Below are 24099 nucleotides of genomic sequence, written 5' to 3' on the forward strand. Positions count from 1 at the left end.
TTTTAACTATTGGTAAGGAAATTTGTTTCTTAATTTTAGAAGATAAGTTTAATTTATTCACAGATTATTGTCTTCATGTTCTTCATTGACTTACTGGCTATTATACTAACTCATTAGATATATATATATAGCAACAGAAGAGGTACAAACCTAAATAGTCCATTCTACTAACATCTTGTTCAAGATTTTGGGTAGTGACTTTTTTTTTTTAAACTGTTTTCAAGTAAGTTTTAGGTTTAGCTGGAAAGAATATTCTTAAATTTAAAAAGCTTTAATATTATTTTTGTTCAAGAGTAATTTTACAGTACTTAAGAGTTCTGAGGGGGCATGTGATACTTACTACTTTGATATTGCCTTGGGTAAATCACTTGAACTCTCAAGTTCTCTGTATGAATTAGAATTGCATTTGACTCGGAGTTAAAAGGATTAAACTTCAATAAATATAAACCCTAAGATCTTTGCTATCAGTAATACTGTTATTAGTATTTTTTCTTTTCAGATATGATAGTTATTAGACTTTCATTTAAGCACCTTGTGGATTTAATAATAACTAGCCTTAAGTTTTTAGGTGTGGTCCCTGGATCACTTGCATCAGTAGTATCTGATTGTTAAAATGCAGACTCCTGAGACCCACCTGAAACCTGTAGGCACACTGAAGTTTAAGACCAGATGGTACGTGGTAGCAGATAGGAGGGGAGGCATAAAAAGTGACTTATTTGTCACTGGGAGTTAGATCAAAATAAGGCTGTAATCTATAAAATGTCATTCGACTAGAATTAAATCTGCTGACTATTACTATATTTTATACTCACCCTTTTCATGGCCATTCCAAATAACCCATTTCTCTTCTTTCAGGATTTCTCTTTTATTTTGACTTTAATGACCAAATCACTATCCAGTACACAGAGCCTCTGTACAGTTTCATGTTCTTTTGTTAAATTTGCCCCATTTACTAAGCTTGCTAAGTTAAAGAATTACTCCCATGTTATCTAAAGTACTCACAGTAAAGATAGTCATCTGTAGGCTTCTTCATTACATGTCTGCTCAAAAGCTAACTGTTAGGATGCCTGTTCTCTAATTGTAATCACAGATGTGCAATTTCTCTTATTCTTAATCTGAGCCCTGTTTTGCCTAAGACCTCATAGTTCTCTGTGATATTCTGGCTGGGATTAACTAATTTGTCAAAACAGTAGGCAGATATCTATAGAATCTCGTTAGAACCAGTGCCACCAAAGACTCTTAACCCCAGGTGACTCAGCCGGCTTGACATATGCCTTTATTTTGGACCTAGGGTATTCTATTGCTAATATTTAAATAACAGTGATAACTCTGTGCAATAATAATTTGTAACCTTCCTGCACTTTGGTTAGTTGTAGATTATGTATTCCTTTCCTATAACTGTTTTTTAACTGGCAGTTTAGAAGAAAAATCTAAGAAAGTATTAAACGAAATACAAAGTTTTAAACTATAGATCTGCCTCTAGATATTCTAGGCTTTGGTATGGACTTGCTCTAGCTTAATGATAGTCTCTTTCTCCCAACCTCCCTGAAAAGGGGGCAGGGCAGGGAATGTTTGTGTGTGTATATGTATATTTTATGTATGTATATATGCTTTTTTAATTTATTTTAATTCTTATTTTTTTGTTGACATGTAGTCAATTTACAGCATTAATTTCAGGTGTACAGCAAAGTGATTGTTATATATATACATACCTATGTGTATATATATTCTTGAACTACTCTTGATGTGTGAGGTAAGATATGTGTTAGATGAAGAATCCAAGCCTTGTAGTAGTACCTAGTGGGCATTTCCATCACTCACGGCCCACTTCTTCCATACCTTCACATCACCACTACAGATCATGCCCCCTTGTTAACATTAATTTTAGATGTACTTCTCTTTTCCTATAAATGTCAAAATGTTTCTGAGGTTTAAAACAGTGGTATAAAATTTGAGCATGTAATACTCATCTTGAAGAAAGTTCATGTAAGGTTAGAATAAATGGTTATATAGCATTTGTTGACTGGACCAGGTTACCTGCTTGTATTTTGTCTTCTCTGTTACGTCTTTGCTCAAGTCCTTTTCATTGCTTCAGATGTAACCCTGCCTTAACCTCCCTACATATGGCTTTTCCTGAATCTCTTTTTCTTTCAGATTTATCCCATATGCCACCTTTTCCAGGATGCAATTTCTGGGTTTTTTTTCTTTCCAAAATAAATATGAACATCCACATTAAAAACAAAATTCTATACTCTATGCTACTCATTCATTTACAAAATAGTTGTGTGTGCTTGTTTATTCTTTGATAAAAGCTGTGGAAGAAAAGTTAGGAATGCAGGCTTTTCTTTATCTTATTCATCTTTGTATGTCCTTTGAAAAATTTCATTTGTATTATAGTTATAATAAATAGTTCTTTAAAGCATTTACTTAATTTGACAATGCTTGTTTTATGCACAATTAGATGATATCTTACTGAACGTTGTTAATTTCTGATTGTTTTTTGACAACTAACAAGTACTTATTACAATGTCATATTTGTGTTCAGTATTATGCTAGGTTGATAAAGAACTATAAAAATACAGGATACTTTTTTTAACTTGGAGAGACCATTTTCCCCTATTGCTCAGAGAGCTTAGAGCTAGGGTTTTTTTGTTTTTTGTTGTTTTTTTTTTTAAGGTAAATAGGTATAGTGCTATAGTATAAGTGGAGGACATAATTAATACATGCAAATATATGTATTTATAACTATAAACATTTGTATTGTCAAGAGCCATTCCATGTGTGGTGGGGAGTATTGTGTTATCAAAAGGGGAGGATGCTTGAATCTGGGAAAGCAGTCCTGAACTAAGAATAGGGAACACTTATTTTCATTTGGTGTTAACTGCCTGGTTTAAGGGTTATCTCTTTGTTGATCAGTTATTAAAAAAATACAGTTTCTTTTAGTACAGAGAAGCAAGAAATATGCTAAACATTTGATATTTCATTTCAAACTACTAAAAACAAGTATGAAGACAATAGTGATATCCTGGTTTATAAGATGAAGAAACTCAGGTTCGGAGAAGTTGAAAGAGAGTTGGGATTTAAACCCCAAACTGTCTTGGTTTCCAAGCTCATGTTCTTAAGCATATTATTTAGATCTGTTTTGTTCCATTTGTTTTTTTTAAACACTGGAGAGAATGTGGAAAGAATGCATCTCTGAAGGTGGTTCCCTTTCTGGGAAATAAGTTCTACCAGTCTTAAATTTTAGTCACATTTAAATTGTGATTAACATAGGAATTCACTGTGAAAGTACTGTAAGGCCTTTAAAGGATTCTGCAAAAGAATATAATTGATAACACTGTATTTTTAGGCGTGAACTACCCTTCACTAAGTCGGCTCATCTCACTAACCCTTGGAATGAACATAAGCCAGTAAAGATTGGACGCGATGGACAGGTTTGTTGTTTTAGTTGATTCTTTTAAAAAAACACATATTTAATCAACCCTTTTAGAGATCTTTATTGAGGGACATTTAAAAACCATTTTTGAAAGAACTTGGGAAAGATTAAGGGAAGATACTCTTATTTGGAGTTTGTGATCACTGTGATTATGACTGATTAATAAAACTTCCATTAATATTGAAAGATAGGTAGCTTTATGTGATACTTTAATTAATACAATTGAAGGAAATTTTTTTTGAAGAAAATTGACATTATTTCAAATGGTTTTTCATTATATTTATTACGGTTTTAATAGGTTCTGCATTTTGTATAATACATTTCAGAAATGCCATTTAACATCTTTGCTGAAGTTTTCTGAATAGAAGGAAGCTTTATGAAAAGATGATAAGTATATGTACTCAGATTTTCGAGTCTACAAATGAAATTAAAATAAATCCAGACCTGTGACCCTTATGTTTCTACATATATTTTTGAACCAGGTTTTCATTGCTTATAAATGAAATGTTGGTAATTGAAAATAAAACTTAATTTTAAAATCCCATAGGTTAGTCTGCCTTTGTAGTTAATGTATTTCAGTGCATTTAGCTCTTCGTAATTACGAAAGTTGTTGACACACACCAACGTAAATGTTTTTCCCCCACTGTTAAGATGGATGACTTTGTCCTGATTCTTAAGTATTCTGCACAAAGAAATACTCCTTTGTTGCAGAGGGTCATTGTCACAGAGTTTTTTGTATAGTTAACTTTGGAGATTTTACACTTTTAGTTTTTTACCTTTATATAAATACATGAAACACTTTTGAAAGGCTTTTTAAAACCTTTCACGGAAGTTTATCGGAATCTCATACAATCATCAACCTCAGGAAGGAAGCCTTCAAGTCAGTCTGTTTTTCTTGTACATGAGGAAAATACAGCAAGTCTATTGAAAGTGTCTCCTCTTTTTTTCATCTTGTAAATTACTACTTTCCTATTTTAGGAAATTGAACTTGAATGTGGAACCCAGCTTTGTCTTCTATTTCCCCCTGATGAAAGTATTGACTTGTATCAGGTCATTCATAAAATGCGTCACAAGAGAAGAATGCATTCTCAGCCCCGATCAAGAGGACGTCCATCCCGTCGAGAACCAGTCCGGGATGTGGGAAGGTTAGAAACGTTCTTTGGACTGATAATAGGCACATGTGTCAGAATAACATGATGGAGGAATTTGATTCGTCAAAAGTTTGTCCTGCGGTAAAGAAGAAAGAGAAAATCCTCAAATCAAGCTGCATGGACTAGTTTGTGGCTTCATTGAGGATTTCACATGGTCTCACCTTGGTCTCAGTCATTTTTCAAGAGGAAAATGGGGATCTTTCCTAATGCAGAAAAAATTATTTGCTAAAGCGTGATAACCAGTTTAGATGATAATCTCATTATACGATGTATACCACTGAAATGAGGTAGGCCTTTTTTGCTAAGAACAGGCTAGGAAGGAGGAAGAGGAGAAAGTCTTTATTTGCAAAAATTGTTAATATTTTGTAAAAAGCCTTTTCTTTCAGGTGTGTCTCTGGATAACCTTATCAGATATGGGACTTTTATAAAGGATCACTAATATTTTTTCAGAAGATGCCGCCTCGTTTAGAGGATAAAATATTTTAAATTATTTTGATGTTCAAGAGGAGCATTATTGGGACTATTTCAGATTTTACCACCGTGATGTGTTAACCCCATTGTCAAATATTGTCTAACATGTACCCAGTGAATTCACACATCTTGCTGAGCTTCTGAAAACCATAGGTTCTTTCCAAAGGGGATCAAGTGGCCCTGGGAGACCCGGCAACAAACCAAAAAGAAGGGCTGTTGCTGTGTCTGTTTACAACTTTTCCAGATGCTGGCAGTACCTGTGGACTTAAAAGTGTTTTTAGAGGATCGCCATGGTTATTGATCACTACTTTATGAACTAAACAGCATTTTCCAGGAAAAGGGGGTTTAACTTGTTACAGAATTGGAGAAGTTTTTGCAAAGGACTGATTTAAGCCCTTCTACCCAACACCTTCCCCTGTATAGATTTGCATACAGCTAAATCTAAAATACTCTGCTAAAGACTGTTGGATGTATGGTTGATGATGGGATGAAACCTTTGGTTAAGTTTCCTTTTGATGGAAACATCCTGTGGTAGGTACAGATAATCCAACAAGCGTCCCTATTTCTTTGAGCTTAAGAAGGACACTGTCAATTAGGTAGGAGGAACCTGGCAGAGCCCCCTTATTTTTGGCCTAGAAGGACTGAACACCAAGATGTCTCTTGAAGTTTTAAGCTAAGAGAGTTCCAGTGCAATACAGTACATACAAGTGAAGTTTACCTCAGTTTTGCAATGGACTGTAAACCATACTTATTACACCACTACACCTTCTCTCAAGCCTGCCAGGGCCTCCATATTTGTATGTGGCTTACAGCTTAAAGTCAGTAGTTGGACTACTTTATGAACTGTTACTATCATGTTTTATTCCGGTCGTAAATGCACTTCCCAAACTACAAGAAAGCGGTATGTTTATTTTTTAAACCAGTTTTTATTTTCTTAGTCTTATTTATTGTAGATGCAACTGTTTTTATTCTGTTGGGGGGCTTGGGTTTATTGCAACTTAGCAGTTTGAATTTGTGTTGCAAAAGTTAATGAAAGCAGTTGATACTCAGAGAAATAACTGGAAAACTAGTGATGTCAGGTTATTACAGAGTTTTTGATATTAAGGGTAGAAAGATATTTATTACCTTAAAAACTTGGATTTTTGTTTCTTTTGTGTAGCTCTTTATTAAAAGCTAAGTAAAATGAGGTGTATTTAATGATGTATTTACGTTAACCATTAAGATTTATGGCAGATAGTGAAGAGCAGCCCTCTGCAGAGAGTAAAGTTTGAACTTGTTGTATAAACTCTGTTAAACTCTGGCCCATTACTTGCCAGTATTATTTTTTAAGGCATTGTCTCTGGAAATAAAATTCCCTTAATTCTTAAATGTTATTAACTTTAGAAATTAGTTTTTTGAAGTATTAAGATTTTCAAAACTTACCTGTAAAGTCACTTTTAATAAGTGTCAAATTTTCTGTATGATCATGTGAAAAGTATAATTTTGTGCAAAGTAGAAGAAAAATATTAAAGAAGTCCTAATTCTTCAGACTTAGCCTAACATGACACTAATAAGTTTAAATATATAGATTTTGTAGTTAGTTATTGTGTAATGATGAGAGAGTTTTTCTCCCTCTCTTTTTACTTGAATGGAGACTCTGAGAAAGTGTTTTGATTGCTAAACTGGATATTAACATTAGTTTGAGGGCAGCTCATTTACTTTTGTTTTGATTACTAAAATATGATTTACATATTTTGAGCAGATTACTCTTTGCAAGCGTCTCATCACAGCATGAGGATTACAGAGAATATCTTGTTTCCAGCAATACATCTAAGGATTGGTATATAGTAATTAATTTGAGGAATTAAAATTTAGAAATTTTAAGATATTTGCTCACCAGAAATTAGGGTGTTATTTTAAAGGAAGTAATAAGCTATTCTTTGTACTTATTTTTGTCAGAAACTCTTGCTTGCTGTTTGTTCTCCCAGCAGTTTTTGGTTTAATTTCTAATGTGTCTAATTTGTGTAGGCGTCGACCAGAAGATTATGATATTCATAACAGCAGAAAGAAACCAAGGATTGACTATGCCCCTGAGTTTCATCAGAGACCAGGTTAATATTTTATAATCCTGATGACTTGAAATTATTAAAAATAATAACAGCAACAACAACACAAAAACTTCTGTCATGGGCCTATAGTTTTTAAAAGTGAGAAAACTTAGGATGTGACTACTTAAACCTTAGGAATTTATTAATAGTTCTTAATAATTCTTCCTCTACTTTAAATTTGTTTAATCTATTCCAGTGTGACTCATTATCATAGTCTGTTAATTACCTGAAATTGCCAGTTTATAATTATTGCACAAATGGAAACTGCGTATGTATTTTAAGATTAAATGTAGTTAGGGAAAGCAATGATCTTAACACTGTTAGGCTTTTTATTCTCTGGTACTTAGTATTTCATGTGGTATATAGCTTTAATTAGAAACTGAAATTTTTTTTTTAAATACAAGTATCTGACTTCCATGTTTATAGAGAGGAGTAGGAAGTACTTGGTTTGTAATCTAAAAGCAGCTTCTCAGTCTTTCCCTTACTAGAATCATAAAAGGCAAACTGTATTATTTAAAATTGTCAGTGATCCAATTATAAAAATTCAGCAGTTTGGAAATTGGCGTTCGTGAGCACTACAGCACTATTCCATCACAAGTGGCTTGATAAGCCTCATTCTTCTCTAAAATGGAATATTCCAGAGAGTAAAATTAATTTTACTCCCATAACTTGGCCACTCAGATTTTTTTACATTTTAATTTGCTGAGTCCTTATTAGAAGGAGATATGGGAGGGGGCGAATATTTCTCTTATCACCATGGTTCTTTCATTTAAAGTGTATATATCTTCATTTTTGCAACTTTTGTAATTTTGCTTTTCTTCCCTTAAGTTTGCATTTTTTAAAACTATCTATGATTGATTCAGAAAGGCTTCTGTATACTCAAGGTGGAAGGTAAACATTTGTTTTAAGAAAGTCCTATTACAGTGTCCTCAAGATAATTCCTCTTCCCTTACCTTTATTATGGTGCAGCATGAAGAAATTTCTGTCTAGCAAGAATTGGGGTGTGGATTTAGAAGATCCATATGAAAACCTCTCTAGCAGTTTATAATTCTGTGATATCAGTAAGTTACTTAGTTACTTCCTAAATTATCATGTAATCTGAGAAGAAAATCTGAAAATGGAATGATATGTAATAGCATCATTTAATAGCATCACTTTATTTCATGGGAGGAATTGAAATGAGTGGTAAGGAAGGTTTAATTATAATGCCATAATAAAAAGTATAAATTTGATATACTAAAATGCTTGATGTTTGAACAGGGTATTTAAAGGATCCACGATACCAGGAAGTAGACAGGTAAGTTGGGTTCACTCTTGCTTAGTTTTGAATTACATTCTTGGAACTAGTTTATGAATTACCTGAATTTAGTTTCACAAATCTTATTCCCAACAGACGATTTTCAGGAGTTCGCCGAGATGTGTTTTTAAATGGGGTAAGCATTTCATTTTTTATATTTAATGTATGTAAAATCAGGATCTGATTTATTTTGTAGTTCTGGGTTTTTTATTTACTTATTGACATTATCATCTTTCATTTTAGTCCTACAATGATTATGTGAGGGAATTTCATAACATGGGACCACCACCACCTTGGCAAGGAATGGTTTGTATTCTATTTTTGCAAGTTATTTTACTTCGTTTGCAGTTTAATTATTACAGTTACCCATTAAGAGACTTACAATACGTATCTTTGAGGACAAATAACTGCATGCTGTTTTTAAAACTCAAGACTCATGAATGATTTGATTTGTATTAATAGTACAGGCTTAACTGACAAGTCTTATGATTTATTATTGTAGTGGTAGGTAGTGCAAACTTTAGGTTCAAACACCTTCTCTTCACAAATCTGACCTGGACAAGTTTCATAATACTTTTTTTTTTTCCTTAGTTTTCCTTACCTGTAAAACTCAGTGAGCATCTATTTATTCTTTGGCTCATCAAACTTAATGTTTAGTATCCACTCTTTGCAAGGCACTGTGCTTTCTCTGGGTATGCATTGGTGAATAAATTGGACGTTATGCCTATCCTTGTATGTCTTAAAATTTAATGGAATAATGTCAGCCTCATAGGAAGCTTAATTTGCAAAATACATGTAAAATTTATAGCCTAGTGCCTGACTCTAATATTCAGTAAATTTTCTGTTTAAGATAAGGTTAATTAAACCTTGTTTCTAAACTTTTTTTCCTTTATTTAAGAAAACTGGATATGCTTTTTAGAGTATATTTTGAGATACTGAGGATAGCTGAAGCATCAATTCCTCAGAAATAAAAAAACTTGGAAGTAGTTCTTACTGTTTCTTTCTTTTTAAACTTTTTTTTATTTTAAGTGCTGCCTTTAATGTGACCTTTACATCTGACTTTTGTTTCACTTAAGGTATTGTATACAGATAGGTGAATTATTAATTTCTTTCCTTTAGATTCTATGAAATTAAAATAATCAAAGTATTTATTATGTTGACGCTAACTAGGGGGAGAAGCACCTTTGATTTGTTCTTACTCATTTTATAATGGCATTTAAAAGTTTATTAGCTCCTGGATTTTTTTTTTTTAAATAGATTTGTGCACAATGGTTAGGATGACTGATTCCAGAGCCAGAGTGCTTAATGCTGTGTCTAACTTCCACTCCTTTAATAGCAATGTGATCTTAAGCAAATTACTTGACCATTTTGGTGCCTCAGTTTCCCCTTTTGTAAACTATGATTATGTAATAGTACCTATCTGGTAGGGTTGCTGTGAGAATTAAATGAGATGTGTGAAGTGCTTAGGATAGTGCCTGGTTCATAGTAATCAATGTGTAGTAACGGCTTGCTATGTCTATTAGAATTTAAATAATATGTTAAAAAGTATAAGCATGTTAAATCTTACAAGATATGTATCCAATTGGATAGTTTATTGCACATGTGTTTTCAATAAGCAAATACAATATTGTGAACAATCCTAATACCATCAAAGTGGAAGGCTAGTACAGATTAAATTGTTTGGGATGGGTGGTTTGGATAGGGGAATTCTAAAAATGGTTTGTTTACAAGGGTGTTTGGTAGATGCTCATGGAAGTTTTCTTTTTTTAGACTCCTTATCCTGGGATGGAACAACCTCCACACCATCCTTACTATCAGCACCATGCTCCACCTCCTCAAGCTCATCCCCCTTACTCAGGACATCACCCAGTACCACATGAAGCCAGATACAGAGATAAACGAGTAGTAAGTGCATAAGAAGGCAGAGATGTGAGGGATCTACTTATAATTCTGTAGAAAATTTAAATGTGGGGTATACCAGGGCACGTTGAGTGGTGGAATGTTTCATGTTCTTACTGCTTACTGCAGACTTTGAAGCAGTTCACGGTTTGTTTTTACTAAAAGTGACTAATCCCATTTAACTAGACTATATTTCTTTCACTGATCAAGCATGAACTACTTAGGTTGAGGCAACTCCTACATACAACTTTCAGGTAATGTCCTAGTGATATAGCAAACTAGGTGGTGTCCTAAAGATACCATAAACTAGGATGTTTTCTTTTTGTGCTTGGATCTTTAAATACAACTCTGTAATTAATATTACAGATAGGTATTTCTAAGCTCTATATATTCTGGCTGACTCAATTTTTGTACGATAGATGGTATATATTTAGTTAATAGATAAACTCTAATCTCATTTAGTCATTTATTTCTGGTTCTACCATATTTTGTTAAAGCTAGTAATCAAATGAATTATTTCACCTCTCTGTCTCTTGATTCTTATGATGATACAGCAAATGACAAACAGATAAGAAGCAATGCAGCAGAAAAGTAATTGTCTCTTAATAAATTTTGGTTCCAATAGTTGATATGAAAGCTTTTTTTCAGTAACTTCAAAATAGGATGAATGAAAGACAGTCTCCAGTTTGAGATTTCTGGGTCTTCAACATAGTAGTTGGGTCGAGTTTGTTTCTTAAATGTTATGCACGCACACGCGCACACACACTCTCTGACTCTGTGCTGGGCCACATAAACTCCTTTTATCTTCCCAGATGGTGAAGGGCTTGCATATTTGAGAGGGCCCGTCAGAGCAGTAGTTTCCTAGCCTGTCATTGAGATACTTTGGTCTGTCATTTATTTCGTTATCCTTATACAGATATTAATCCTTCAAAATAAAGTCATACTAGAACTTTCAATATTCAGTAAAACAGTCTGTGAATATTAATGACTAATAGACTTTAGTGGGTTTTTTTTTTTTTTCAGTCACAGAAAAAGAAATATACAGCCTGTGTATGATGAAATCTTAGTTAACTAGATTACTGGGTTGTGTTTAAAAAAAAAATCCCTTTTGTGAATGATCATATTATTTTCACAATAGGAAGTTTTCCTGAGATTCTTTTACAAAATATACTCGTCTTTTTTAACAAGTTCTGTTTCGTGCACATTTATGTGCTTGCTTTTTGGTTAGTATTTATGTTCCATGCTCACGTAATATTTACTTATTTATTATATATGAAAGGTAATGTGGAATTGTTGAACCTTATATCCTGTATATTCCAGCTGACTTTTGAAGAGACCAAGTTCAGTAAGTAGAGTTGAGCTGCGAACTAAGAATAGAAAGCCCAGAGGAGGTATCAGACTTAGAAGTAGCCGCATGGCAACTTTGCACCTCAGTTGCTTAACCTTACCCTTCGCTGTCCTCCTCTACCTTTTGTGGATTATTAGCTCTGTGTGGAGTAGACTCCACAATCTTACTGCAGTACGTATTTTCTCAAAATTCTATGAAATGCCTGAACTGTTTGTTATTAACAGTGATTTAGTTTGAGAGAAAATCCAGAATGGAAAAATTCCTAATTTCACCTTAAGAGGGCAGAGTTGGCTTAGTTTTAGTTTGTAGAATCAAAGGAGGAAAAACAGGGTTCACCATGTTGCAGAAAAACATTGATGACATTTAATGGAATTGGCAACATGTATTCATGTCTTGATCATGTGGTTGATGGTCCCCACTAGGTGATTATTTTGGCCTAAATCTTATTAAAGGGATTGGATGGAGAAATTAAATAGAAAACTAACTACATGAAGTAATTTTTAACGAGATTTGAATAATCCTCTGCTGTAGGTGTCTAATGAGTAAGACATCAAAATCCTTTTTCTAAACAGCGTCAGAATTACATTCTGTGAATTAATGCATAAGTATATTTCTCTAGATTCTTTCTCTCTACCAGACAATTATAATAAAGGGACTCATAAATTCCATTTGATTTTGACATACCATACCCATTTCTTACCTTTTTTAGCATGATTATGATATGAGGGTGGATGATTTCCTTCGTCGAACACAAGCTGTTGTCAGTGGTCGGAGAAGTAGACCCCGTGAAAGAGATCGGGAGCGAGAACGTGACCGTCCTAGAGATAACAGAAGAGACAGAGAGCGAGATAGAGGACGTGATAGAGAAAGAGAAAGAGAGCGATTATGTGATCGGGACAGAGACCGAGGGGAGAGAGGTCGTTATAGAAGATAATGCGCTTTTGGAAGCACTGATTGTTTAAAGATAAAAAATCTTGTATTTTTCTTTTTGTGTGTGTTTACAAGTAGTAAATTTATTTTCAGCTGTCTGCTTAAAGTTCATTGTGTAGAAGGATTTATTATGACCCTCTTTGTTCCAAGCATGCAGTATAATAAGAACTGGAAAAACTCAAATCCTCCAAAAATGCACAGCTGACAATTTGAGTTGACACTTACTGGGGCAGAATGGAACAGTCCAAGAATGTAGATATTGATTCATTCTCCGTAATGTTTATCTACTTATAGCGTGTTCATCCTAGAGTTATTTTTGTTTGTTTTCTTCCTTTTGGATCTTACTGATGACTGCCATGATATTTTGCTTTGATGTGTTTCTAAATGTAGTTGCACACGGTTCAGTAAAAATAATGCTGCTATCAGGTATGCAAATATTGAAGTATGATGGTTTGACTGTATGGCAGTGTTGTAGCAGCCTCTTGGTTTCTCCCTTTCCTTTTTTTTTTAATCTTAAAAAAGGTCACTTTTTATTTTTCTTCCATCTTCAATGATGAGAGCAATATTAAGAAGACATTGCTATCTAATTTTTAATCTTTTTAAATAAATTCCCATGTTCAGTAGCATGGTTGATGCCATCGCTTTAGCCTTCCCCTCCACACTGTACACATCGGCCTGGAATGTTCACAACTTGTGTGTGCGGCAGCGGAAGATAATTCCCATATTCTACATTGCTACTGTTTTGTATAAAATAAATTGGTAAAGATTGACACTTACCCGTTGTGTTTCTTTCTTGTCTGGAAGCAAGTTTGTTTTCTTATGTATTAGTGGGCATCAAAGAATGCTTTGTGTTTAGGGATTGTAGGGGCCCCATTTGCCTTTTTTTTTTTTTTTTTTTGCATATTTTAGCAATTAACCTAGGTCATTTAACTTTCTTTTTTTATGTATATTTTTATTGAAGTATAATCAGTCTACAGTGTTGTGTCAATTTCTGGTGTACAGCACAATACTTCAGTCATATAGGAACATACATATGTTTGTTTTCATATTCCTTTTCACCATAAGTTACTACAGGTTATTAAATATATTTCCCTGTGCTATACAGTATAAACTTGTTTATCTATTTTATATATATTAGTTAGTATCTGCAAATCTGAACTCCTACTTTATCCCTTCCCCCTGGTAACCATAGTTTGTTTTCTGTGTGAGTCTGTTTCTGTTTTGTAAATAAGTTTGTCTTTGTTTTTCTTTTTTTTAGATTCCACGTGTAAGTGATACATGGATTTTTCTTTCTCTTTCTGGCTTGCTTCACTTAGAATGACAATCTCCAGGTTCATCTGTGTTGCTGCAAATGGCATTATTTTATTATTTTTTATGGCTGAGTAGTATTCCATTATATAAATATACCACAGGTTCTTTAATTAACTTTCTAATACAAGAACTAATGGTACACAATGGAGTTAATTTCCTATGTTGGTTAAGTGTTCTTCACCTGATAAAATTTTTGGTTCTACTCTGGGCACAGAATTGCTTTCTTCTTTCAGGTTTTCTGTTTTCATCTTTGATAAGTTAGCTACCTTAGATATTTTCTATTTTACTTAAAATTTAAACCACATAGTTATTTTAAGTTCATCATTCCCGTCAGTAATAACAAGCTATATAAAACACAGTTTATGAAAAATATTTTTGTGTTTTATTTTGAGTTACACTTGTAATTTTGGCTTTTATTATGTTGAATATTTAAACATTTGGGATATCTGAATATTTGACCACATTTTTTGTTTTCATGCATTGTCATATTTATAATTGTGTCCTGTACTAATCAGAATCACAGTTTGGTATTTACTCTATTTATTAGTCTCGAACATAAGAACTTCACTGTGGAAGGATATTTAAAACTATCAGTTTACTGCTTCCATATTCTCACTGGCACTTAGAATATTTTTCCATGCACTTGTAATTAGTGGTTTTATTTACCTATTTCAAAAATAAAGCCTAAGGGTTTATTTTAAATCTATGAGTGTAGGGAGAGACGAAAGAATATTTAACTATGTGTTAAGAAAACTGGGTTCTAGTTTCAGTATTTGCCTTCATTTAAACTAAACCAGCTGGTAATGCAATGCAGGTCATTTCACTGATACTTTGTTTTCATTAGTTTTACACATTAATATCTAAGGTTTTCTTTTCAAGTTCTTAAACTGAAAAATTTCTAAAATGTAGAGGAATCACTAAAAATGTTACTTTATGAGGTGACCAGTTATACAAGACCGGTGGGTAAATGACCAGTAGTCATTTTCCTGAAATTATAACAGTAATAATAAAATACAAGTTATATTGAGCGCTTAGCATTTAAAGGCACTTAGTGGCTTTCGTGTACTGACTTATTTCACCTTCATATGACATCCAACTCCCTATTTTTAAGATGGAGAGAGAGGCCCAAAGAAGCTAATAACTTGTCCAAGATTGTGAAGTTGATAATTGGTGGAGCCAAGGTTCAACCCGTGTTTTTATCCAATTTGGTGTTTTTTGAAGAAGTCACCTCATCTCTTGGAAAAGTAGAGTATTAATAAATATTTTTAAATGATGATGCTGGGTTCTACTAAGAATATTAAATGTATTTCCTTCAGGTTTCTATTTCCTATTTCTGATTTCCTATTTAAGTACCAGATACAATCCTATATGCTTAATGTTAGCTGATTTAGTCATCAAAATAATTGGTTTCTCCCCCTCCTGATCTTTTTTTTTTCTGGTTTTAAAAATTATTTACTAAATCTGAGGGCTTCTCAGCACATTTCCTGCACGTGCCCTTCAGATCTTCAGTCTGTAAATTCATAGCTGAGAGAACAGCTACAGAGATACTAAGAAAGACCTACTCTGCTAAGGCTCCATTGGGTTTACCCTTCTAAAAGAGGTAACTGCCAGGTCAAGATGAAACCGCAGGTCGTTTATGCATTGATTTCCAATTGGGTTTTAAGAACCATACCATTTTGGTGTCCTGATTTTCCAAAACAAATTACTAGTTTTAGGTGACTAGTGACATAATCAGTCAGGAGCCCAAGCAAGATGAAGGAATACAGCATACATACCAAACATTAAAGACTCATTTTCCCCACATTCAGAAAAAATACTGATTTTTAAAAGTTTTTTAAAAGCAAGCCTATACAAAATAAAGTTCCCTTACTATTTTGTATATAAGTATATATATATTTTTTACAATATCAGGAACTTTTTCATTTTTAAAAATTGAGGTATGGTTTATTTACAATGTTTCAGGTGTACAGCAAAGTGATTCAGTTCTATATATAGGTAAATCTATTCTTTTTCAGACTCTTTTCTTGCAAAGATTACTACAAGATACTGAATACAGTCCCCTGTGCTATAGAGTAGGCCCTTGTTGGTTATCTATATTATATGTGTTAGTTCCAAACTCCTAATTTATTCATCCCTCAAATTTCCCCTTTGGTAACCATAAGTTTGTTTTCTATGTCTGTGATACTATTCATGTTTTGTAAATAAGTTCATTTGTATCATTTTTTTAGATTCACATATAAGTGTTACGATACTCGTCTGTCACTGACTCAGTGTGATAATCTCTAGGGCCATCCATGTTTCTGCAAATGGCGTTATTTCATTCCTTTGTATAACTGAGTAATACTCCGTTGAATATATCACATCTTTATCCAGTCATCTGTCGATGGACATTTAGGTTGTTTCCATGTCTTGGCTATTGTAAATAGTGCTGTTACGAACATTAGAGTGCATATATCTATTGATATTACAGTTTTCTTTGGATATATGCCCAGGAGTAGGATTGCTGGATCCTATGGTAACTCTTAGTTTTAGTTTTTTAAAGAAACTTCATACTATTCTCCCTAGTGACTGCACCAATTTACATTCCCACCAACAGTGTAGGAGGGTTCCCTTTTCTCCATGCCTTTTCCAGCATTTATCTTCAAAGTAACTGGTTTCTCTCCTCCTGATTTTTTTGGATGAAAAAAACTGACAGGACCACGGTGTAAAAGATTGCATGATATTTTTTTTTCTCCTATGCAGAGGAGTCAAAATAATAGAAATGTAAAATGGAAATCCTGATTAGCTATTTGAAGATATTTATGGCAGCTTTCCTTGCTGTGAAAAGCATAGTTTCTTTCATGTATTCCACAATATTGTTTCTAAAAGCCTATACATCACCAACATGTTCAAGTCAAAAACAAAATTCAATTATTCAGAGTTTATAGAAATTCAGTCAGGATTTTATTGGCTAGAGTAAAACTTCAAGGGAGTGAAACAATGTCACTTCTCTTTTGGCTTTGCTTTCCCCTATGATGATTTTATTCTCAGGCTTAGTCTTAAAATTATCATCCTAAGGCATTGAAACATGGAATAAGAAGGAAGTGTAAGTTGCCAGCATTTGACTGACTATGCTGGAGTTCCCGACTCCAAGGTCAGGGTGACTGACACACATGGATGATTTTATCCCAATTTTTAAAATTTGGTTTGATTTGGATAGAAAACATCCCAAGTGTAATTTGTTATATGTATTAAAAATTAGGCACCTGTGACACTATTTGTCCAAACTTTTAGACTTCAAGTTCCTTGTAGTAGGAATTGGAATCTTAGAGCTTAAACAATTTAGAGCATTCCATCCTCTGTAATACGGGTCATTTATTTTTTTCCCCTCCTTTTCATGCTTTTAAGTCTTTGTGGTTCCCTTTCAGTTTCTTCTCTATGTCCTAAACCTGTCTGTGGCATCTGAAAGACAATTCAATCCTACAAATGATATTCAGGTTATGAAAGGTCAGGAAACTTCCGGATCTTGGCTTCCACTGAAGTCACTCAAAGGAACTTTGTTTTTAAAATGTGTGGCAAAAGACAGGGCAGGGGGCTGCAGTTAGCCTCACAGAATTTCCAAGGGACTCTGATTCTGGAATATGAGCTCAGATTTTCTTTTTTTTCCCTTAGGTTGGAAATATTAAATCAACAAAATATTAACAACTGGCTAATAGACTACAAAAATTCCGTCTACCCGCTTCATTTGTAGTGGTTTTCAGAAGTGTATGAGAATTTTGGTACAAAATTAAGGAACTTAAGTGGTTTTTATGGGAACATCCTATTTAAAGTATTTTACTGGAGAAATGTGTTTTTCCTCTGTGTAACGTCTGAGAGTTTTTAACTGAAATCTATGATGACAGAATAATATTGGGATTGATTTTAACCTCGTAATACTCAATTTGGGGTGTGTGTGTGTGTGTGTGTTTTCAAAGCTATTTAGATGCACATAAAATTTTACTGAATGTAAACTTCCTTTTTGGGATTTTGGATTTAAAGTTAAATCCCCATTTGCATCATTTCTTATTTCAAAATCACAAACCCATATTCTGTTTTGTAGAAAAACTCATGCAAGAACTTGGGCTCTTCTCATACTTTGTAAACAGACATCTTTAGAAACATACATTACCTATTCTGTAGCAGCTGTATTTCAACACCACAGTGAGGTCATACAGCTAGAGTGATGATTTGAGAACAGATGCACTGACTTCATTTTATTAATAAAGTCTAAATAATAGTTACTGTGAATGTTAACTGGTTTCCTATGTAGCCTCCATCCTTTTTATACATTCTAACAGTTCTTCAGTTATCACTCAAGTATCCCCACCCTACCAGAACCCATGCAATTCAGGAATAGTTGGCCCCATCCTTGGAGAATGGACTTGACCGTCCTGCGTTATCCCATTTCCTTAGGAACTCCTAGTCACATAGGGCCTGGCATTCCTTTTGCCATGGCTTGGCTTAGAACTGGGCAGTTTACTATCCTTAGGCCAGTGAGATGTCATGGGAGTTTTTCCGAGAATTTCTGGGAAAGATTTGCCTGCTCTTAGGACAGTCACTGGAGTAGATACTTTTTTTTTTTTCACATCAGGGGACTAAATTATGCGAAAGCAAAGCCTGGAACTGTTACAACTATTTTGCCAGCTTCAGGGAACTGTTAGTTTAAGGATAGATCCAACAAACAGCAGGATAACCCATTCTGTCTTGCATCATAGAATAGGGTAGAACTTTATGTAATCTTTGAGGAACTTTTCTACTTCACTGGGCCTTGAACCAAAGATGCCATAAATACAGTTGACGATTTACAGAAACAGAAAAATCATTGGGAAAGGGTCATAGATCTGAGTAAAGTAGTGGATGAGTGAGTGCAGGATCAATAGGAACAAACAGATCTTGATAAAACAAAGTACACTTCAGCTATTGAAGTGACACAGGGATATGTTTTGCACTTGAACTCATCAGACACAAGTGTTGATGTGGGGGAATGGTACTCAGGGCACACTGAGTTTGCACAGTAAAATTCTGGGGAAGGGCGAAAAGAGGAAAGAGGAGAGCTTTAATGATGTCATGTTTACTCTTCACATCATCTCTTTCTGATAGATGCTTCAGACTTTATTGTTAGGATGCGACAAGGTCAGGCTTTGAGCCACGTTGTTTTTACTGCAATAGCGCACAATCTGAGAGGAGGAAGGGAAAGCTTATTTGTCCTGTGTTTGGGAATGTGTTTCCTGGTGCAATCTGGCAAAATAGTCTAGATGTGATATTGATTAGGAACGAAGGGAAAAAAATCAAAATATTTTTAAAAGCATTCAAAATTAAAAATTTATATTGATTTGTTTTTTAATTGAAATATGACAATATTAGCTTCAGGTGTCCAACATGATTTGGTATTTGTGTTGTGAAATCATCACCACAGTCAGTCTAGTTATCACCCATCACTGTACGTAGTTTTACTTTCTTTTCTTGTGATGAGGACTTTGAAGATTGACTCCCCTAACAACTTTCAGATAGTCAGTGTGGTATTAGCTGTAGTCACCATGCTGTGTATTGTATCTCCATGACTTGTTTCTTTTGTAACTGAACGTTTGTACTTTTTACCCCCTTCACCCACTTCACACACCCCCACCACCCATATTGCTCACCCCCACCACCTGCCATCTTTGGTAACCACCAACCTATTTTCTGTATTTTTGAGCTTTATTAAAGTTTTACTTTAAATTTTTTTCTTCTGGACTCTACATATAAGTTATATCGTACAGTGTTTTGTCTTTCTCTGTCTGACTTAATTTCACTTGAGTGTAATGCCATCAAGGTCCGTCCATGTTACAAATAGCAATATTTCATTCATTCTTATGGCTGAACAATACTCCACTGTGTATATATACACATTTTCTTTATTCACTTATGTCTGTACCTTGGCTGTTGTAAATTTGCAGTGAACATGGAGGTGGATATATCTTCCTGAATCAATGTTCTCATTTTCTTTGGGTAAATACCCAGAAGTGAAATTGCTGGAATGTATGGTAATTCTATTCTTAAATGTTTTTTAGAAACTGCCATATTGTTTTCTGTAGTGGCTGCACTGATTTATAGTCTCACCAACAGTGCAGGAGGGCTCCCTTTTCTCTACATCCTCACCAAAACTTGTTATTTCTTGTCTTTCTAATAATAGCCATTCTAACAGGTGTGAGGTGATATCTCATTGTTTGATTTGCATTTCTCCGATGATTAGTGATGATGATAAGTTTTCATATACCTGTTGGCCATCTGTATGCTTTCACTGGAAAATGGCTATTCAGATCTGTCATTTTTTAATTAGTTTTTTTTGTGTGGCTATTTTATGAGTTTTTTAAAAAAATATATTTTGGGTGCTAACACCTTATCAGATATGATTTGCAAATATTTCCTCCAATTCTGTAGGTTGCTTTTCAATTTTGTTGATAATTTCCTTTGTTGAGCAGAGGTTTTTTAGTTTCATGTACAGGCACACCTCAGAGATACTGCAGGTTCAGTTCCAGACCACTGCAATAAAATTATCAATAAAACTAGTCACACAAATTTTTTGGTTTCCCAGTGCATGTAAGTTATGTTTATACTATATTATAATATATTAAGTATGCAATGGCAATATGTTTAAACAACAATGTATGTACCTTAGTTTAAAAATACTTTATTGCTAAAAAATGCTGATCATCATCTGACAAAGCAAGATTTCCACAAACTTTCAATTTGTAAAACATGCAGTATCTGTGAAAGGCAGTAAAATGAAGTGCAATAAAACAAGGTTGCTTGTAGTCTCACTTGTTTATTTGCTTTTATTGCCTTTGCTTTTGGAATCATCCAAAACACCATTGCCATTCTAATGTCAAGGATCTTACCATCTGTGTTGTTTTTTTTTTTTTTTCTTTTCTAGTAGTTTTATTGTTTCAACTCTTTAATCCATTTTGAGTTAACTTTTGTGTGTGGTGTAAGACATCCAGTTTCATTCTTTTGCATGTGGGCTTCTAGTTTTCCCAGCATCACTTATTGAAGAGATTGCCCTAATCCCATGGTGTATTCTTTGCTCTTTTGTTGTAAATTAGTTGACCATATATGTGTGGGTTTATTTCTGGGCTCTCTATTCTGTTCCATTGATTTATGTGTCTGGATGCCAATACCTACTGTTTTGATTACTATAGATTTGTAGTATAGTTTGAAATCAGGGTATGTGATGCCTCCAGCTTTGTCCTTTTTTCTTAAGATTGCTTTGGCTATTTGGTGGTCTTTTGTGATTCCATACAAACATTAGGATTTTTTTGTTCCATTTCTGGGAAAAATGCCTTTGGGATTTTGGTAGGGACTGTAAATCTGTAGTTCACTTTGGTTAGTATGGACATTTTAACAGTAATAGTTCTTCCAATCCATGATCACGGAATATCTTCGTATTCATTTGTGTCTTCTTCAGTTTCTTTCATCAGTGTCTCTTACTGTTCAGAGTATAGATCTTTCACCTTGGTTAAATTTATTGCTAGGTATTTTCTTTTCAATGCAATTATAAATGGATTGTTTTCTTAATTTTCCTTTCTGATAGTTTGTTATTAGTGTATTAAAACACAGCAGATTTTTGTATATGAATTTTATATCCTACACTTTTCCTGAATTTGTTTGTTAGTTCTAACGGTTCCCTGAGAGCATCTCCACAGGCCGCTAGAGGTGTGCCAGACCAGAAGCCTGCCCCTCAGGCCAAAGCTCCTGGACAAACAAACAGGTCTATTTTTAAGAAAGACTGAGGGCGTGTTTCTGTCTACTGTCTTTGCAGTGCCCTGGGGGTGGTAGTCTGCCAAGAACTGTCTCTTCAATTGTTACAGTGCCATGGGACCCAGGAGCACAACCCCCCCACCAGCCTTCAGAGACCAGCAGTTGAGGGGTGTACCCTGGGCAGCAGCCACAAAAATCAGGACACCAGCAGAGGGAGAGCATGAAGATGGCACCTGCCAAGAAGAGAGAAGGAAGAAAGAAAGATGCGAAAACGGCGCCTGACAGCCTCTGTCCCTGGAGATTATTCCAGGAAGCATGGGTAGCATATTATCAGTTTGATGTTTATTCCAGGCTTTTTTCTATGTTTGTATATAATCATTTGCATGCATTGTAAAATATCTTAGGAAATATTCTGCGGATAGTTTTTTTCCACTTAAAAATGTATCATGAACATACTTCAGAGTTAAAGAGTACTGACTTCCTTTTTTTTCTGTTTTGATGGCTCCAGCTTTTCTAACGTATGGATGTACCCAAATATCTTTATCCATTCACCTATTCTTAGACAATTAGAGAACTCCTCAATATCTTAGACAATTAGATAACTGTGCTATATCGAGTATTTTCACACATACATCTTAACACGCTGTTTTTTATAAGATAGGGAGGTATCTTGAAATGATATTGTTCAGTCATCTTACATTTTGATAGTTATTGTCAAATTCTTCTCCAAATAGTTGTACAATTTACTTAAACAGTCTATGAGATTTGTCCATTTACTATGCACCCTTATCAGCACTGGGAACTATAGAGCCCTTAAATCCCTGCAGTCTGACAGGAGAAAAACACTATTTCTTTTTAAAATTGATTTGCTTTTCCTTAATTATTTATAAATTTGAGCATCTTTTCATAAATTCATTGAACATTTCTATTCCTTTCCCTAGAAATTGCCTTTTCCTATTCTCTGCTTATGAGTTTACCTTTTTATATATGAATATTAATGTGACATGTGTTATCAGTATTCTCAGCTAACGATGTCTTTTTATTTTGTTTATGGGATCTTCCTCCACATAAAAGTTTAAATCTTTCATATAGTTAAACATACAAATTATTTATGGATTCTTGGTTTTACACTGTTTTCATTCCAAGTTTCACAAGAACACAAAAAAAGTGTTCTTCCATGTAGTTTTAAAATTTTGAAGTTTTTAATATTTAAATCTTCAATTCAATCTGCAGTTTGTTTTTGTGAGACTATCGCATGGGGGTCTCATTGTACAGTTGTCCCAACATGGTTTATAATTGAGAAATCATGAGTAATTTTCAAAGCTCCCAATATTAGGCACTGAGTTTCTACATACACCTGGGTCTGCTTTGAACTCTAGACTGTTCATTGATCTACTTATCTGCATCTGCTTACACCAGGGCCACAGTGTTTTCATAACTATGGTCCTCTCTAGTGTGTATTGTTGACTTTCAATTTTTTTCTTATCTTTGTGCATTTAATATTCCATAATAACACTAACATTTTGTGCCTTTTAAAAATATTTTCAGGATTTTGAATAAATGCATTGAGATCATGCAACTACTTGGAGAGAATAATTTAACTATTGAGGTTACCCATCTAGGTACACAGTAGTTCTTTCCTTTTTTTTTCATATTCTTAAGTAAATCTTTATATTTTTCTTCCAATGTGTATTGTACATTTCTCGTTAAGATTATTTTTATTTATTTTATGTTTTCCGTTCCTATTGTGGTAAATTCTACAATATTTTATGTTTGATTTTTTTTCCTGACACTTAGGAAATCTATTGATTTTTAATATTAATCTTGTTCTTGGCCATCTTACAGAACTTACAATAACCTATGATAATTTTCCAGTTGTTACGTTTGATTTTTCTCAACAGACACCATATTACCTACAAATAATGTCAAATTCTCCTTCTGTGTTCCAATTTTATTATTTTAACATATTTTTCTTATTGAATTGGCCAGGACTTCTAGTACAATACTGCATGGTTAAAGATTGACAACTAAATATTCTTGTCCAGTTCTTGACTTTCATGATAATGATACTTCATTTGAGAAGGAAAACAAAACTTAGCAAAAATCTAAGAATTCTTATATGTGGTTAAACAGATCAAACACTATATATGGCCTTATATTATAAAATAAGTATCTCCTCACCGTTAGCCTACTTAACCATTTCAGTTTTTGTTTCTTCTAGTGGTTATCACATCTCCAGATAATATCCTTACATAGCTGTTTATAGATTTATCAGGTTTATAAAATGCATTTTTATAATTAATTTATCTAACCCTTGTAAAATTTTTTGCCTCTTTCCAAATCAGCCACATTTTTAGTCTCAATTCCTCCACTGAAGAACTGTGACCACTATCTGTGTCTTTACAGAAAGCTAG

General features: G+C 33.9%; 1 protein-coding gene across 4 annotated transcripts in view; it reads left to right on the forward strand.

Moving 5' to 3' along the window:
- Window positions 1–13395, forward strand: part of YTHDC1 (YTH N6-methyladenosine RNA binding protein C1) — a 33498-nt gene extending 20103 nt beyond the window's left edge. For 2 of the 4 annotated variants that reach the window (XM_074344323.1, XM_074344342.1), the window contains 8 exons: window positions 3350–3434; window positions 4415–4581; window positions 7066–7148; window positions 8406–8442; window positions 8515–8578; window positions 8686–8748; window positions 10213–10347; window positions 12399–13395. In XM_074344323.1, coding sequence (XP_074200424.1) covers window positions 3350–3434; window positions 4415–4581; window positions 7066–7148; window positions 8406–8442; window positions 8515–8578; window positions 8686–8748; window positions 10213–10347; window positions 12399–12623 — 859 coding nt within the window. In that variant the 3' untranslated portion in view covers window positions 12624–13395. The remainder of the gene's footprint in view (window positions 1–3349; window positions 3435–4414; window positions 4582–7065; window positions 7149–8405; window positions 8443–8514; window positions 8579–8685; window positions 8749–10212; window positions 10348–12398) is intronic. The other 2 variants (XM_010967550.3, XM_074344348.1) reach the window with 1 other exon arrangement.
- Window positions 13396–24099: the final 10704 nt, after the last annotated feature.

The sequence above is a fragment of the Camelus bactrianus genome, chromosome 2, assembly GCF_048773025.1.
Source record: "Camelus bactrianus isolate YW-2024 breed Bactrian camel chromosome 2, ASM4877302v1, whole genome shotgun sequence".
NCBI lineage: Eukaryota > Metazoa > Chordata > Mammalia > Artiodactyla > Camelidae > Camelus > Camelus bactrianus.